Here is a 17,235-nt window from a genome sequence, read left to right as displayed (position 1 = left end):
GGTCGCGATTATTTCAACGCGAGTCCGAGAAGAAACGCGAGAGCAGCACGCCCCGCGGCGGTCTCGCCAACATTAGCGGCAATTACAGTCGGATATCTGGCTCTCGAGCGTTTCGACTTTTCCTCTCGGCCGATGATCGTTAGATCCGATCGTTAGATCATTAGAGCCGGTAGAAAGGGAAAGGAAATGAAACGACGATCATTTGTCGTCCGGAGATCGCGAAACAAGACGAAGAATACGCTGTAGAACGATCGCGAGTATAGTTGCGCATGTGCAAGTAGATAAGGGCGTACGAGTCTGGCACGCTGGACCACGCGTTGCTGCTCCACTGTCTCGTACAGTATACACACATTCTACTAAAACGTGTTCTCCATCCAATTGCGAAAGAAAGTAGTTCGTTTCTTTTCGATCAAAGTTCGCGTGTTAACAACTCGATTTGATTCGGATAGTGGGGGAAGTCTCTCCAACATGAACGGTTATGGATTAATGCATTAATGTCACGGAGACGCAACTTATATAGAAAATACTAATAAGTGTAACGCTGTAAATAAGAAGGAAAAAATAGTACTACTTTACATATTTGTAATTACTACGATGGTATCTCTATTTGAGATTTTATATCAATTGCATCTGCAAGAGTTCTCCCAAAACTGCGAGTGCACGTTACGTGTCGTGTAAATACATATTGTTAAAATACCAAATGTTGATCTAATAAATTAGAACTTGGCCCAAAAATTACGCCCCCTTCTCACTCGAACGCCTATCGCAGTCTCCACCTGTAGCAGACTGCTATCAATTCAAATCTTCATCGGTCGCTTATCGCGTCGGCGGTTAAAGAAAAAAGGGCGAGAGCAAGGAGGTTTTATCGTGGCACGGTCGATCAATTTGGAGACGTCGACGCTGATCCGCGCGCGGCGCAGCGAAAGAACACGGCCAGGGGAGGAAAGGTGGGTATCAAGTTGGTCCGGGAACGGCGAGCATTCCCGCGGTATAATTGCCGAAGATTTTGCCGGCGACGAACTCGTGGTCCGCTCCTTTCCCTCTGCCCGAGTTTCCAGCGCGATCCATAGAGAACGTTCTTCCTCTTTTTCCATCTCTCTCTCTCTCTTTCTCTTTCTATTTCTCTCTCTCTTTTGAGAGAAAGAGCGAGCGAATACGCGCCACGCAAAAACGTAATTGCGCTCTCGTCGCCGCGACGATTTACGCCGATCAATCTCCCCGTAACTCTTCGCCAGGATCGCGACCGCTGCGAGCTGACCTCGTTCCCGAATATCCGCCGCTCCGATCTTTTTACTCCGCCCGTAAATTGCCCTTTCTTGCCCCGCCATCGCCGCGTTCCACAATCTCTCCTCCTTCTGCTCCTCGTTCGTCCTTAGAGTACGTATACAGCGAAACGACGAGGAACGAGGAACAGCGGCGAACCGAGCAACGCGGTAAAATCGAACTAATGTATCGTAATGCGCCTTCTTCTCGCCGCTTCGCCATAAACGCTCGCATTGCGATACAATTGTGCGTGTGCACGTGTGTGTGTGTGTGGAGAGTGGAGGAGGGAGAGACTAGTACTCCTACGCTTCCCATTAGTTACTTCACCATTAGCTGAGAACATTTATCTTCGTCTATCGACAGATCAAGTTAAATATACAATTTCTGATCTGATCTGTCTTGTCCCTGTCTCCTACATCTCCATGTATTCACTAACAAGGGTGCACATACCGCTAACGTGTCAATCACCGATTTTGATTTGAAACTTGGCATAACTGTAGTTTTCGGAAAAAGTATTTGACACGTATCTTTTTTTCTTTTTCTTTTATTGGCGATCGTCGACGTCGAAGGGGTAAAACTACCCTCAAAGTTGGAGGTTCGAAATATATTTTGTCTCGGGAGTTATTTCACACAGTTTTCGTTCAAACTGATGAAATTAGTGTATTTTTTAACGAAGAATTGTGAGTCTTCTTCGACTCCGGGGGAGACAGACGCCCCCTACTCTTTCACCTCCCCGGTACACCTAACATCTTCAACTCTCGCGCAAACTATTGTACTGCGGCCCCGGTGATATCAGCTTCATTTTACATCGGTAGGCACAAACCCCTTACTCTTTTCGTTTTCCATAAGCGACCACGCTCCTCAGTCCTCCGCGTTTTCCACCGACGCTGACGGAATTCGCGGACCGATGAAAAAAACTACGGTCGCGGGCCGGCTCCGCGGATCCATAGGTACGCGCGGCGCGCTTCTCTTCTCGCATTCCGAGCCACGTTCCCACACACGCATGTGCACCACCACCTTTCGATTCGTGCATTCTCGCGACGTCGAGCCGGGGGAGACGGAAGCGGGCCGAAGAACGGAGACGAACCAGCTGCGACGGCCAAAGGGGAACCAAGGAACGAACGAAAGAGAGAGAGAGAGAGAGAGAGAGAGAGAGAGAGAGAGAGAGAGAGAAGAGAAGAGAACGAGAACCTCTCGACGTATGAATGAAAAAAGAGGAGAAAGGAGAGACGCTCCGGAGGACGGACGGCGAGAGACGGTGGGAGAATTGAGAGTGAGAGAGCGTCGCGGCGTTCGTGTTACTACTCGACTTCAGCTCGAAGGGGGAGAGAAACGATAGAGTAGATAGTAGGGGGAGAGAAGAAAAAAAAAAGAGAGAAAGAGAGTGAGAGAAAGAGAGAGAGAGGGTGATATCTGGGAAGGTTTTCAGAGAGTGGGAGAGCTTCGACAAAAGTTGCGCGATGACCACGAAGAACGTGGTGGGGAACTCGACAGGCGTGGCCTTGATAAGGACCGCCCGCCATTTCCCCTTGAAAGCCACGTGCTCGTCAACGTGGAGGAGAGAGAGGAGAGAGAGACGGTTCTGCCAGAGAGAACCTGCTGGTTTCACTCGTGGTCCAGCAACCCTCGTGGAGAAACGTTCGCTAATCCTTCCGCTTTATGACCGACGCTCATGTTGCCAACCACTGACTCTTAGTCCTTCCTCGTTCGCGCCCTATCTCTCGATGAGTCGATCGGTATGTCCAGGAAGCGAGAGGAGACGATCTTCGAGAACAGACGGACAGTAGTTCGGTCGAGGGTGATTCGAAGGTGACTCCGACGCACGGCGGGAAGAAAGAGGAAAAAAGAAAAGAACGAAACGTAGAGTCGGGGAAGGAAAAAAGGTGGAGGCTGGGGAAAATCGGAGAAGCAGCAACGAAGAAAAAAATCAGAAGAAGAAGAAGAAGAAGAAGAAGAAGGGCAGGGATCGGACGAAGAGAGGCGGGGCGAGATTGGATCGGCGTTGGGGGGTCCAGCGATTGCGAGCAATCGAGGGGAAGCGGGCGCCGCTGCCGCTGGCGTTGTGTCGAACGACGGAGGAGAGAGGAAAACGGAAAAGAAGAGGAAGCGAAGAGCGGAGAAGACCGGCGAAGAGAAGCAAAGCGAAACGAAGAGAAGAGAAGCGAAGAGTAGCGAAGAGAAGCGCGGAGAAGAAAGGAAGGAGGAAGCGCGACGCTTAGCGGAGTAAGAGAGAAGGCAGGAGCCAGCTAGGGGGGAGAAGAAACGAGACGCGTAGAGAAGCCTTGGGGTGGAGAGGGGAGACGGTTCCGTTCTCTCTCTGAAGAGAGATCGGCTCTTCCGCGGAGGAGCGCGTGCAGTCGCTAGCCGAGGCCTATACTTGTCCGTCGAAGGGTATTGGTTCTCCAAGTCGGTACCGTACCCCCCGAGACCGAGCGAAAGAGAAGGAAACGACGAGTCTCCCCTTGGCGCGTTCTCTCGCGGGTCGACGCTCGTTTGCTCGCTGCTCGCTTGCACGTAACGCGTTCGTTCGTTGGTCCCTTGGCCGGTTCGTCGATTCATTGGCTCGATCGGCCGATCGGTCGATCGATCGATCGCTCGCGCGCGCGCACTCGTCACGCACTCTCAGCTCGCCCTCTCGATACGCGATAACACCGAAGGAGGAGGAGGACGTTTGCTGCTGCTGCTGCTGCTGCTGCTGCTGTTGCTGCTGCTGCGTCTCGCAACGCTAGTCTCGCGCGAGATCGAAAGAAACGGGACAAAAGGGAACGATCGGATATACGCGACGACAACGAGGACGACGAACGATTTCGGAGGCTGTCAGCCTGCCTTCGACAACTCCATTATTAGCTGATCCCGATAGAAGATCCCAACAGGAAGCATCGGAGGAAGGTTGCCAGGTATCCTTCGGCTTCAGTGTGCCTCTCCCACCACCTCTGATTCGGCGAGAACTCGGCAAGGGTGACACACCCACCCCTCGAAAAAAGCCCTTCGGGGGGTGAGTTTCCGGCAGTCGACGTCACCCGGTCCGTTCTACCAACTACAGTCGCTCGACGAACGGCGTTACGGTTCTTACGATCGAGCTAGTATATACCGCCGCCTTTGACAACTGACCCTACACATCCTACGTATCCAGCTTCGTGCATCCTACTACTATCGAGACACCCCGGGCCCCTCTGAACGTTCCCCTCTTTTCCGATCTCACCGAATTGGCGAGATTTCTCCAGTAATCACCTCGATGTCGACGATGATCTAGACGCTCGTTGATCGAAACGATTATTCGGCTAGCGTTCATCCCCGTCTCTCGACCTCGGTCCACGAGTGTGTCCACGACGAACCCTTCGACGTTTCTACTATGTGCGCGACACCGTTCCCGACGACGAGTATCGTGTGATGTTTCTAATCCGGTGAGTGAGCGTTGGTGCGTGGTGTTTTGCCGCTCGACAAAGGTCTCGACGAAGCAGAATCGCGAGAAGCAGGTCCGCGCCGCTGTTGTCATCCGATCGCCAACGGAAGATGAGACTCTGGGTGGTCATCGGCGCTCTGGCGGTGGCGATCAACGCGTCCATCGCCGAAATCACCAGGAACAAGAACCGCGGCAGAGGATCGATGTGGTGGTAAGTAAAGAGACAGCGTGACAAGATCGACGCGATCGATCTCGATCGTCGATTGGCGTTGGTTGGCGTTGGCGCGTAATTAAATTTCGGTGGGTTAATTACCGGTAGGGGAGCTGCGTTCAGAACACCTGTCTCGCGTCTTCCACCGAGCCAACCAGTGGCAGCGACACTCGCGCGCCTTCTTATTAATTCATTAATCATAAGCCTCGGCTCGTTCGTTTCAATCCGCCAATAATTTCTCATAGGTTCAAGCGTGCGCACGTCGCCGGGGAACAAGAAAACGCTGGATGGATATTAGATAATGGCTAACTTCATTAGCCGGGTAATAAATAATGTCGGCGGTGCACGATCGAGCGGACGAGCGAGCAAGCGAGCAAGCGAGCGCGAGCGTGCGTGCGTGCGCGGTTGCTCGGCTCAGGACCGAAAGAGATAGCCGCGGAAGTATCCCCGTAACGATAAAGTGTCGGCGATAAATCAGCCGAGCCCCGATTGCTTTTCCAGCCGCGTTGATTTAACGCAACCGCCGCGCACGTCCGCCGCGACGCGCCGGTAATTATTACCTACGAATTAATTAATCTAATGCCGACGGTGAATTCGCGCGGACGCGTACGACACGCCGGCATCGAATATCGCAGCCAGCCTGTAATTTATCGTCGGGAACGTGCCAGCGAAAGGCCGGATTGACTTTTCGGATTGGATTTACGTCGGCGGGTCTCGTTCGTCTCGTCCGCTCGATAAATATCGCCGGCGGATCGATAATATATTCGCCGGTAACTGGGGATCACTTATCGCGTTAGCGCCCGATCCCGCCAAAGCGAAACGCGCGACAGTCGATTCAGGGTGGTCCCCGGGTTTGCAATCGACCGGCCTAGCGTTATCGTGCGAAAAATCGACAACGTCGATTCGCGACAGCGACGGTAGCCGCAAAACGAAGCTTTCAAATCGTTACCGGTCAACGTTTCAATCTGGCTCGCGGCGCGCAATCGCGATTGGGAATTGCCTAACGCGACTCGATCGCTCGATGACTCTCATTGTCAGCCGAACGAGCAAGACTGCCGATCCGACAATTCTCGCGAATCGAACGAAGAACGGGAAGAAGGGGAACAGAGAGAGAGAGAGAGAGAGAGAGAGAGAGAGAGAATAACTCAGCGATAATCGCGCGAATTTAATATAGCCTTTTGTCACTGGGAGCGCGTGGCACCGGATCGTTATTAGCCCTTCGCCGGTCGATAAATTATTTTCATCGTTGGTTGCGGCGTGTCCGCTGGCAGAAAACACGTGGACAAGCTAGACGGGATGAGGCGCGGGGGAGGGGAACGGGGGGCGAGAGGAAGAGAGGGGAGGGTGGCAGCAGGAACCGGGACAGGATCGTCCAGAGTCGTCCCTGAGCATTCTGCCCGACGTAAATTACAAGCAATAGATATATCCTAACCGGTCCGGAGCGCGGGCTTATTTATGGACATCGCTTATCGAACGCATCGTATAAACGTAGCGAGCGAGCGAGCGGATTCGTGGCCAGCGGATTCTTGCGCGCCGCAAGAATTTCGCGCATCGACGAAAGTAGAAGATTCACGAGGAAAACCGGGATGAAAAAGGATGCGAGGTATCGGTCGTGCGCGATGACGCCTCGCGCTCGGCATCTTCTCCCGACCTCTCGGAGTAATTATCGCGAGCGCGACCAAGATTGCACCAAGATTTCGGCTCGAGTCTTTGCCGCGTGATCGAAGAAGGGAAGAAGAGAGTGGAAAAAAATCGAGTGAGATCGCGTCGTCGAGTGACCGCCAGCAGAGCGGCCTGTTTCAGGATGTTCCGCGTGCTCTCGCTGCTTTTACGAGCACGTTGCATCGTGATCTCGTTTATTTACACTGGGGTGCGAGCGTGTCAACGAGGGATCTCTGGCTTCAGCCACCCGGTGCTGGGTTTTCGCGGCGGTGGCATCGCGCGCGGCCGCCCTGTCTCTGCTAGCCGTCAAGCAAACGAACGTCGTTGACAACGGACTCGTCGACGGAGATTCGTAGACGGTGATTAGCTGTTTATTGCGCGCGGCGACGAGAGATCCGATCCCAGCGGGCGCGAGAGCTATTTTTCGAATGGACGGCGAGTGCACGGCGCGAAACGCGCGCTCTCCATTCTGAACCGCTGAAAAAAAAAAAAAAAAATAACCAAACGCGGCTGCGCGTCTCGCCCCCCCGATCCCACGCACGATCGAAAGTCCGTTCCCCGAAAGTTTGCACGTTCTTCCCACGAGCGAACGGAGACACGAACGGGCAGAGTGCCCGTTGCTCTCCGAGCGTTTTTCTTGCGCGACGCTCGATCGATCCGAGAACGCGAATTTTTTCGCAGCCAGAACTCGCGCGGCAGCTTGATTTATATATACGCCGGGGCTACCGTTGACCGAAACTGTTGAACCAGTTTCGTCTTTCGAACTAATCCTTCCCCGTGCTCCTTCTTCTTCCCCCTTTCGCCAACCTGCCCCCGTCTTTACATCTCGCTTCCATCTTCGTCCATTTTCTCTCTATCTCTCTTTCTCTCCTGCTCCCGGCCACTCTCTCGGTGTACCGTTTTTACGCGTAAACCAAATTAGCGTCGAGCGAACGCGCGAGAAATGTCAATGACGCGATCTCGACCGTGAATCGCGTAACGGGGCTATTTCGCACGATTCCGTGCAGTGTGTGTGTGTGTGTGTATATGCGCGCGCGCGCACGTGCGAGGTTTCACGTGCGCGCGTACATACATATGTATAACTGGCGATGAAGCGTCCCGTGGGACGAGTAGAATCGTTCGCTGTCAAAATGTTTGAAAGAGCGTCTTTCGCGCGGTTCCTGTCAACTTCCTAGGCCAGGCTTGTCTCTCGATCGCGCTCCCCCTCCTCGTTTATCATTACTGTACACAGCGACGGATAGAAGAAACGTTTAAAAGCAAAAGACGCGAGATACTCCGTAATCGAAAGGGGGGTCGTCGCAATGGAGCAGGCGCAGAGCTCCATTTTCGTATAATTTTAATAAACCAACGGGTTTACTAAAACGAAGAAATGAAACTGATCAATTTCTGATCAACTGGTATTCAAGTTGATAGACTTTTACTTGCAGCAAACTTCCGTTCAGATCAAGCGAAAGATCACAAGTTTTTAATGGAACGGGATACGCAACAAAAAAATGTACAAACAGTGGGACTGCGTCCTTCTTGTTGCAAAACCTACTACTTTATAAAGTGAAATTAGAGTTAAAAAGAGACGACAAAGTATAGTTGCCATTAATTTGGATGAAAAGAACATCCAGAATAAAACTACCAAATTATTACCAGTGGATACAATAAGAGTCAAAAGTGTGTATCTGTGTATTAACAAAATAAGAAAATTGGAGCATATTTATGGCATTTCAAACACGCGTAAAGACACACGTATATACAGACATAAAACAGATCTCTCGGATGCCATCGGAATATAACGGAGATATTATTACGGTTTGAGACGGAGGATGATTAACTCTCCATATCAAGATTCTCCGAATTTTCCACCACGACACGGTATATTTTCTCGTCTGTCATCTCCGAGCATCGTACTCACTTTTGACTCTCGTTGTATGTTCCAAACTCTCTTTTGTCCGCCACTGTACACTCCTGAGAAGGATTCGATCGAAAGATTCGAGAGGACGGCCGAACTCGACTCTTTTTTATCGAACTTCGACAAACACGAAGGGGCGAAGAACGCAGAGAGATGCTAAACGAGGCGATCCGTTCGCTTTTCTTCCCCAGGGGAATCGCCAAGGCAGGGGAGCCGAATAATTTTTTGCCAATGTCGCCGGCCTCCCTTCACATGGATCCGACGGTGTACGCGACCTTGAGGAGAAAGCAGCGCAGGCTGGCCAGAGAAAATCCCGGGGTACTGATGGCCGTGGCCAGAGGTGCGAACCAGGCGATCGCCGAGTGCCAGCATCAGTTTCGCAATCGCCGATGGAACTGCTCGACCAAGAATTTCCTCCGTGGGAAAAACCTCTTTGGCAGGATCGTCGACAGAGGTGAGCACGAGAATTTCCTTTCTCTTTGCCTCCTCCCCTACTTTTCCCAACCGAGCCGACCAATCGCCGGCTTTCCAACCAATCCGCCGCCGTTTCGTTAATTGCCGCTCGAAAATTATCAGCGGCGCGAGCCTCGCTAATTGGCATCGGAAAGATATGAAACCTTTGGTTTCTTTAACCGATACTGTCGCGGCCGATCGTGAAATTAGCGAACGTTCAAGTCTCCTTTCATTTTTTGCTCTTTCTCTCTCTCTCTCTCTCTCTCTCTCTTTCTCTCTATCTGTCTATCTCTTTCACTCGAAAGAGGCTAGATCCGTGAAGAATCGAGATTCGCGATAAAACCGGCACGTACATATATACATGTATATAACGGACCATAAGGTGGACTCGTTCCACGTTCCAAAAAACAGCCCATTGTCCGTGCTCGTCTGCGACAACCGGTATTCCCCGATAGAGATTTACAGGAGACGAGATTTCGTGGAAAGAGATCGAAAGAGAGACAGAGAGTGAGAGAGAGAGAGAGAGAAAGAGAAAGAGAGAGAGAGAGAGAGAGAGAAAGAAAAAGAAAACGACGAGCGAACGAACGGCCGATGAAATCGCGGTCGACGGAATCCGTGATTTCGTCGCCGTCGACTCGCGCGGCGGGGCTTTATCGTCTGGTGGCGGCCGATCGCCGAATAACCTATACAAAGTGGTCGAGTTTCAACGCCGGTAATATCGTTAGTCGATCGATTCGTGAAGCACCGTAAAAAGCCTAACCCTTCAACCGTGTAATTAAGGTACAAGCGTAATTGGATTACGGTTCGTTAGTTAGTACGCGATTAATTTCGTCGTAGCGTAAATCGGTCACGGATACGGGACGGTCGTCTGCGATCCAGAGCGATCCAATTCTTCCTCGATCTCGAGCGAAAACGCGCGGTGTGATTTCGTCCGGAAACGACCGAGAGATCAAACGACGAATGAGGGAGGGGGGAGGTGGTAATCGGACTGGACGGAACCGCGAAGATCGGCCGTAATTTGAAATTCGGCGGCTGGAAACGGGGATGGTCGAAGCGACTGGACCGGAAGATCCATTCGAAGACGACAGGGGGGTGTCTGCTCGGGAGGGTTGCAGCGGAAACCGGTGGAATATGGTGGGGTGTGGATCGAAAGCATCGCGTAGAGGGACGAGGGGATCGAAAGGGGCGTGCCCTTGGTCCGAAGACTCCGGGCACGTGCCCTCGCCGGCCAGATGTATGTTTTGCAACCTGATAATGGACCTTCTCGTACCAGTTCTCGCTCCCCTGCGGCTCTTTTAGATCTCGTCGAGGCGATTGTAAGCTGAGCTTTTTCGCTCGACCCGCTGCCGCCCTATTACGTTCGGTGTCCCCATATGGCCACTTATCGCGCTGGTGAAACCGAAAAAGAAGCACAGGATACGAAATAGCGGGACGCAAGAGATCGGAGCATCGGTAACCCGTAACGCTGGCGCGACGCCACGCATCGACGCGCATCGAAACGATCTGTGTTCCTCTCGTCTCAAGAGAGAGAGAGAGAGAGAGAGAGAGAGAGAGAGAGAGAGAGAGAGAGAGACGGAATTGAATTGTCGTACGACAATTTCGTTCGAGAAACGATCAAAATTTCGTATCAATTACCGAACAGGGCTCGATCGGTCGAACGAGACCGGTTTCTCCCTTCGAAACGATAGTGCGTCTCCGTTCGTTTCACCCGAGATTAGATCTGCGCGGGGCAAAATTCGCAGATCGCTATCTCCGATACGTAATACTCGTCGCGTACTCGTCGTATTTAGAGAGATCGAAGAGGGGATCAGACTGGTGGTCGCGCGGCGACCTAAACGGTCGTTTCCGGATTATGCAGAGGGTCGAGCGATTACACCCGACGCGTGTGCTTTTCTTCTCGTCTTTTATCCTTTCTTCTTCATCCCCTTCCCCCCTCCCTTTCTCCTCTGTCTCTCTTTCAATTCCTCTCGTGATCGTGAATAGGGATTTCGTTCGATTCGGTAACGTCCGTTCCTCGAGGCTCGAACACGCCGCGCGTGTCCAGCCCGAAAGAGTCGCGCGGATACTTTTGGAGGCGTTTGTACTCGACATTATAGCTGGTAGTGAGTAGGTTCGCGGCCTGTAATCATTTCGCCGCCGAGAGCCACCTACCGCATCGGTGTCTGCCCTCAGTTTCGTTGGCGCTGCCCCTCCGGCTACGCTATTTTCTCTCTCTCTCTCTCTCTCTCTCTCTCTCTCTCTCTCTCTCTCGTTTCGAAGTGTCGGCCTCGCGTGGATACCACTGCCGAGCCCCGTACTCGTCCAATTGCTCGATAAACTGCGAATTTCGCGTTTTCCCCCGATTTCACGGATCTCGCGTCGGATCGCTTGGAAACGCTCGAGAAACGAAGGTGATTCGAACGAGATTCGCGCCAGAAATCCAGTGCATCCGGTGTGCTCGGACGAACTCGCGAGACCGAGAGAGAATGAGAAAGAAAGAGAGGGAGGCGATCGGTAGGGAGGCCATTTACAGGGGAAATTCGCGATCGATATCGGATGAACGGCGTGGCGCGCGAGCGTCGCGTCTTATACGGAGACTCGTCATCGGGTTTTTACGACGGCGTTACGCCGCCATAAATCGCGGCCTATGATGGGCTACATGTGTCGACGGCACGCCACGATTTCTTGCGAAAACGTGAGCCGCGAGCCAATGGGCCCGTCGTCCCCATCGGTCCGCCGTGATTTTTACATCTTGTTTGCTTCCACGCTCGCGTCCGGTACGAGTTCCCGCGGCAGTCCGCGGCCTATATGGCGATCGCATTTTCGCACCCCCCTCCCCATAGTCGTTCACCACCGTGCGCACCACTTTTGCATTCAAGCGACGCGAGCCGGTCGATGCAGTTTTTCGAGGATCGACGTTCTCCTCTACTCTCGACCAACCCGCAACGCGTTCTCTGCATCTTCTTCTTTCTGCCTCTCTCTCTCTCTCTCTCTCTCTTTCTTTCTGTCTTGATCGTCGTCTAGCTTCCTCCACCACCAAGAATCTCCGCGGCGGTAACAATAATTTCCGGGCGATGTTATCTTTGTGGAATTTCAGCACGGTCGCGAGGCAACCGTCGTAAAGCGGACAGCGTCGCGATGTCACTCGACTCGATCTCCACGTCGACGCCTTTTTTAATCCCGCAGACCGAAGAATCTCTCGGTCTCTCGGAACTCCCTTGTTCTGCGTCCGTTTTTTCCTTTCCTTTCCTTTCCTTTCCTTTCTTCTCTTTTCTTTTTTTTGCAAAATCGCGATCATCACAGACAGACAGACAGACAGACAGACAGACACGTTGCCAATGTTTCTCCACAGGTTGCCGAACAGGTCACCGAAAACGATCGAGCCTGAGCGAACGAGCCAGAACTTTCCAGCGATGCGACCGGCTGTTTGCTCAACGGTAACGAGCCGTGCCTCCACCTTGTTCGTTCTATTTGCACGGACCGATAAAGCGAACGTCAAACCGTTTATCGTTCGACGAACGACGTGGTCGTACGCTACTCGTCCACAAGAACAAACAACGTCCCCAGGGATTATCCCTGCATTGGTCGCGCTTTCTTTTTCGCTTCATCGCGTTGTTTCCTTTCGTCAAGCATTTCGTTCCATTCTTCCGCTCGATAACGATTTTTCGTCCGTTTTTCTCGCTCTCTTATCGCTCTCTTCACAGCCAGTGTCGGCTGTTTGACAATCGTAAAATCGTGGGCGAAAAACAATTATGAGAACGACGAACGTTCCGAGTATCGGAGATGACTTCATCGTTGACAACGTGAGAACACGTTTTTCGCAAGGAGAAACTCCCGCCAGCCGTGTAATGACCTTTCGGTCATGGCAGTCGGAGATGACGAGGAATAATATCCCGGAACAGATGAAATTTTCGGGGGTACAGGTAGGAAGTACTCGGTACTCTTACTTAATTTTACGACCAACTGTCGTACGCCAATAAATCGAAAGAGGAGTTGAAACAACGATTAATCGAAAAATGGAAGAATATCTCGCTAAATTACTTAATAAAAAAAAAATTACTGGAAATATGCCTAAGCGTCTGCGATATGTAACAATTTTCAAGTTCAAATATTATAGTTCTTCAAATGTCCGAATATTATTGCCACGCTACATTTCGGCATAATTCAGTTTATTCTTTGATATTAAGAGAAGTATATGCAATAAATAAATAAAATTTATGTTACTATAAACTATAACGAATATTCTAATGTGTTATTAAAAAATTAATCCAAACTTATACTATTACAAACAATTAAAGTCCACAACAATATTTTGAATAGCATGATGTCCGAATATTAACAAGAATGACTGTAAATCTTGCGTTCTATCGTCGTCGGCCGTTCGTCGTGACCGTTGTCTCGAGGCTGAAAGGGACCTCCTCGCTCGTGTCGATCGTTCTCGCCTCCGGTCTTCGGACTCGAGCATTAGGAAAATCCTTGCTCTCTCTCTCTCTCTCTCTCTCTCTCCTTTGTCCCCGTTCGCAGGCCAACGCGTGACAGCTATGCGCGGAAACTCGTGACGAATTCGGATCTGGCTCGACGAAATTTGACGCGCTCGATTACGTCTTCAATACCGGTTTCTTCTCCTCCACTCTCCCTCCGAGACAGTCTGACGTCTCACTTTTGTTCCTCGTGAGAGGATCCTCCTTCGACCTGCTCGTTCCTTCCTCTTGCCTCGGCTACACGTGTCGACACGTTCGCCGAGAGGAACATCACACGATAATCCCAGCGTCATCGGTCCGCGATCTTACGGAGGTGGCGATTGGCGAAACGGAGCTCCTCGGATGGTCGGCTGGCCGCAAAAGGTGCCGGCTGGCAGGCACCTGCGCCTCATGCAGATAACGTCGAGGTGCCTCTCGGGTCAGCCCACTCGGGGTTAAGGTCGCGTTCCCTTTCTCTCTCCTCTTTCCTCTTCTCGTCCGTTCTTGCCTCAGCTTGGTAGATCTCGTGGCGATCGTTCTTCTCCCTCGGTTGCATCGTCGTCGTCGTCGTCGTCGTCCTCGTCGTCGTTGTCGTGGGTTCCTTTTGCACACCTGTGATCTCTCTCTCTCTCTCTTTCTCTTTTTTCTCGCACGCGAAGCAGGTAGCCCACGCGAACGACCAAGGATTGAGACGTTCCCCGCTGACGTCATCGCTCGCCTCCCACGTTCTCGACCACCGTCGTATCGCGAAAGTACCCTCCGCTCGATCGGCCGCGCAATTTCAACTCCCTCCAGAGATGCGCTTCCGGCCCGATCAGATCCGGACAGATCAACGAAACGAAACGAATGGGAGGAACGATCCCGAGTGTTTAACCACTGTTGTCGCATGGTTGCAGGCTGTCGAGAGACCGCCTTCATCTACGCCATCACGAGCGCGTCTGTGACGCACAGCATCGCGAGAGCGTGCAGCGAGGGCAGCATCCAATCGTGCTCCTGCGACTACACGCATCAATCGCGGGCACCGTCCACCACGCGTGACTGGGAATGGGGTGGATGCTCGGACAACATCGGCTACGGGTTCAAGTTCTCCCGTGAATTCGTCGACACCGGAGAGCGTGGCCGAAATCTGCGCGAGAAGATGAATCTGCACAACAACGAAGCCGGCAGAGCGGTAAGTTTCTCTCTCGTCTTTTTTAGGGACGAACGCGAGAGCTGGAGGGAAATACTTCACTCGTCGCCCTCGGCTTTTTATTTCTACTCTTCGCGATTACGTGAATTGTTGTTGTTGGAATTTATTAGTTTATATTAAAATGGAATATTAATTCTTAGAGTGTTACTTTTAATAACGTCTCAGTTAAATTTTAGTTTTTATACGTACTTGTTTACTTGTCCACTAAGTTTATTCTTTCTGAAACTTTCTTCGTTGTACAGACCGTATATGCAAAGTAAGTCTTTGAATGTCGTCATCACCCATGTCAACACACATGTACAACTCTCACATTTTGATACGCTTAACATGTACGCGTATAGATTGGCAGTTACATTCTAACAGTTCCGACATCTAAACTTTGGAGCAGCTTGAACTCTTTACGCCTCTTTGCATTTAATGGGACAGCGTAGCGACTCTAACTTCGTTACAAGAACCAAGTTTTTAGTTTACGAAATTTCGAAAGACATTCACCCCGTATTATCTCGAGAAGAATATTTCTTCGAGCTGTTAGCAAATCTGAAAGAGAAGTCGGCGAATGTAACTAACATTGAAATTTCATCGGTCGTAGCACGTGTCGTCGGAGATGCGACAGGAGTGCAAGTGCCACGGCATGTCCGGCTCCTGCACTGTCAAGACCTGCTGGATGAGGCTGCCGAATTTCCGCGTGGTCGGCGACAACCTAAAGGATCGATTCGACGGCGCGTCGCGAGTCATGGTGAGCAACTCGGACCGGGTGCGTGGCAACGGAAACGCGATCGTGAGCAACTCGGCGAGCAACTCGGTGCACGGCCATCGGGAGGGTCTGGGTCGTCGACACCGGTACAACTTTCAGCTGAAGCCGTACAATCCGGAGCACAAGCCGCCGGGCCCGAAGGACCTCGTTTACCTGGAGCCATCGCCGCCGTTCTGCGAGAAGAATCCGAAACTCGGCATTCTCGGGACACACGGCAGACAGTGCAACGACACGAGCATCGGTGTCGACGGCTGTGACCTGATGTGCTGCGGCAGAGGCTACAAGACGCAAGAGGTGACGGTGGTCGAGAGATGCGCGTGCACGTTTCACTGGTGTTGCGAGGTCAAGTGTCAGCTGTGCAGAATCAAGAAGACGGTACACACGTGCCTCTAGGCTCTGTGCTTTTTCTCGTCCCTTTGCCTCTCGAAGAGACTACCTCCTTCCTGGCGAAGGACGTTTTCGTAGTCTCTCTTGACTACGTTGTCGGGACAAGGTGGTCCAGGTGATTCTACCGCGAAGAACTGCAGTGCACCCGTCTACAGGTTGAGACCGAGTCGCGTGACGAAGCTTGCCGAATTAGATCGAGCCGCTCCTTGTCGCCCAGTATTACGCGAAACCGATCGAGAGACCGTGTATTTGTTACGACGTTCCACGGACTACACGTGGACTAAAGACTGAGACGGTGCGAGGGATCGTTATCGGATCGCGATAGTGACGTTAGTAACAGTTAGACGTAATAATCGGCGCACGCTGTACATACGACAATCCCTCTTGTTTCCCGTCTCGCTTCGAAATCGCGTCGCCTTCTCCCTTCCCCGGGAGAAGACACCGCGCGACCGCGAGGCTCGTTAGATTCGTTATTTATTCCGACCCTTCGGATCGCGTATTTGTATATATATTCGTAGACCGTAGATAACGCGTAAATTCGCTGATTTATATGTAAATGTATAAATATAAATATATATTTTTTGAAGACCGCGTTGTAAATAATCGACGCCGTGGAAACGAAGCGAACGCACCGCGAGGTACGAGTAAATTATTTTTATATACGTCACACTCTCCCTCTTAGATCCTTGCCGCTCGATTCGCGCGAGCCTGTCCCGTAGAATTAGAGAAACCATTAGCCCCGTGTCGAACGTCTCGACCTCCATCCCCGAGCGAGAGAACGATAATTTACGACACCTGTAACGCATAGTAGACTTTTCTTTTTCCTTTTTTTTTTTTCTTTTTTTAAAATTTTTAAATTTAAAAAAAAAAAAAAAAAAAAAAAAAAAAAAATGGACGTGTAAGAAGAGAAAATAAAGATGACTACGAAAGAGTTGAAGGATTCGTCGGCGCGTTGTTCTTGCCTCACACGACCTTCAAGACTTGCTCACACGACGTCCTCGTCGTCGAACACGACGACGATGTCTCCCCGCGAGGCTACCTACCTACATCCACCGCTTCGACGGTGTTGCGCGAGCGGACTATCCTCGCGAGACACAGCCGACTGGTTCTCCGGCTGGACGACTTCATAACTCCTCAACCGGGCGAATATCGTGGGAGGCCGCGGTGCCTCCGAGAGGACTGGTTCGACTCTTCGTCGACCGCTTCCCCTCGTCTCTCTTGCACGACCGTTTCCCATCGCCCCTGTCCCTTCCCACCGCGTCTCCGCTGCCTTGTTTCGCCTCTCCTCGGCCGCGCGTTGCACGCGATGATAACGAACGAAGGAATCCCGCAGGAATCTCTGTACCGGGATAAAAGGATTCTGACCGCGTACGAACAGGCATCCGCGCTAATGGTTCCGACACTCCCCCTCTCACCACTTGCACCCGGTGTCCCTTTCTCCCGTTTCTTTCCTAACGATCGGCATTTCCACTTGTAAGCGCATTCCGAGAGACTCTGCGCGTCGATCGAGCACGATCGAGAGAGATCCGGTGAACGTTCGGTCGGTCGACCCTCCCCTCGAGTCGGTCGGTCGG

At 51.7% G+C, this 17,235-nt stretch overlaps 1 protein-coding gene across 1 annotated transcript; it reads left to right on the top strand.

The window, feature by feature from the left end:
• The first annotated feature begins 3,666 nt into the window (after positions 1-3,666).
• LOC122536758 (protein Wnt-1) lies at positions 3,667-16,468 on the top strand. Its single transcript, XM_043669400.1, has 4 exons — positions 3,667-4,877; positions 8,631-8,893; positions 14,228-14,502; positions 15,110-16,468. Exons 1-4 carry the CDS (start codon positions 4,777-4,779, stop codon positions 15,665-15,667), a joined length of 1,197 nt encoding a protein of 398 aa, XP_043525335.1. The 5' UTR covers positions 3,667-4,776; the 3' UTR covers positions 15,668-16,468.
• The last annotated feature ends 767 nt before the right edge of the window (positions 16,469-17,235 follow it).

This window comes from Frieseomelitta varia, unplaced genomic scaffold, assembly GCF_011392965.1.
Source record: "Frieseomelitta varia isolate USP_RPSP 00005682 unplaced genomic scaffold, Fvar_1.2 scaffold_870, whole genome shotgun sequence".
NCBI classification, from domain to species: Eukaryota; Metazoa; Arthropoda; class Insecta; order Hymenoptera; family Apidae; genus Frieseomelitta; species Frieseomelitta varia.
The sequence above is the reverse complement of the archived record's forward strand: the minus strand, read 5'-3'. Positions and strand labels throughout refer to the sequence as shown.

Bases quoted from the DNA above. Each gene is read 5' to 3' on its own strand.
- LOC122536758 (XM_043669400.1), top strand. From the start codon at position 4,777: ATGAGACTCTGGGTGGTCATCGGCGCTCTGGCGGTGGCGATCAACGCG. The intron at 8,894-14,227 runs GTGAGCACGAGA...GCATGGTTGCAG, and splicing joins TGGCAGGATCGTCGACAGAG to GCTGTCGAGAGACCGCCTTC. The intron at 14,503-15,109 runs GTAAGTTTCTCT...CATCGGTCGTAG, and splicing joins ACAACGAAGCCGGCAGAGCG to CACGTGTCGTCGGAGATGCG.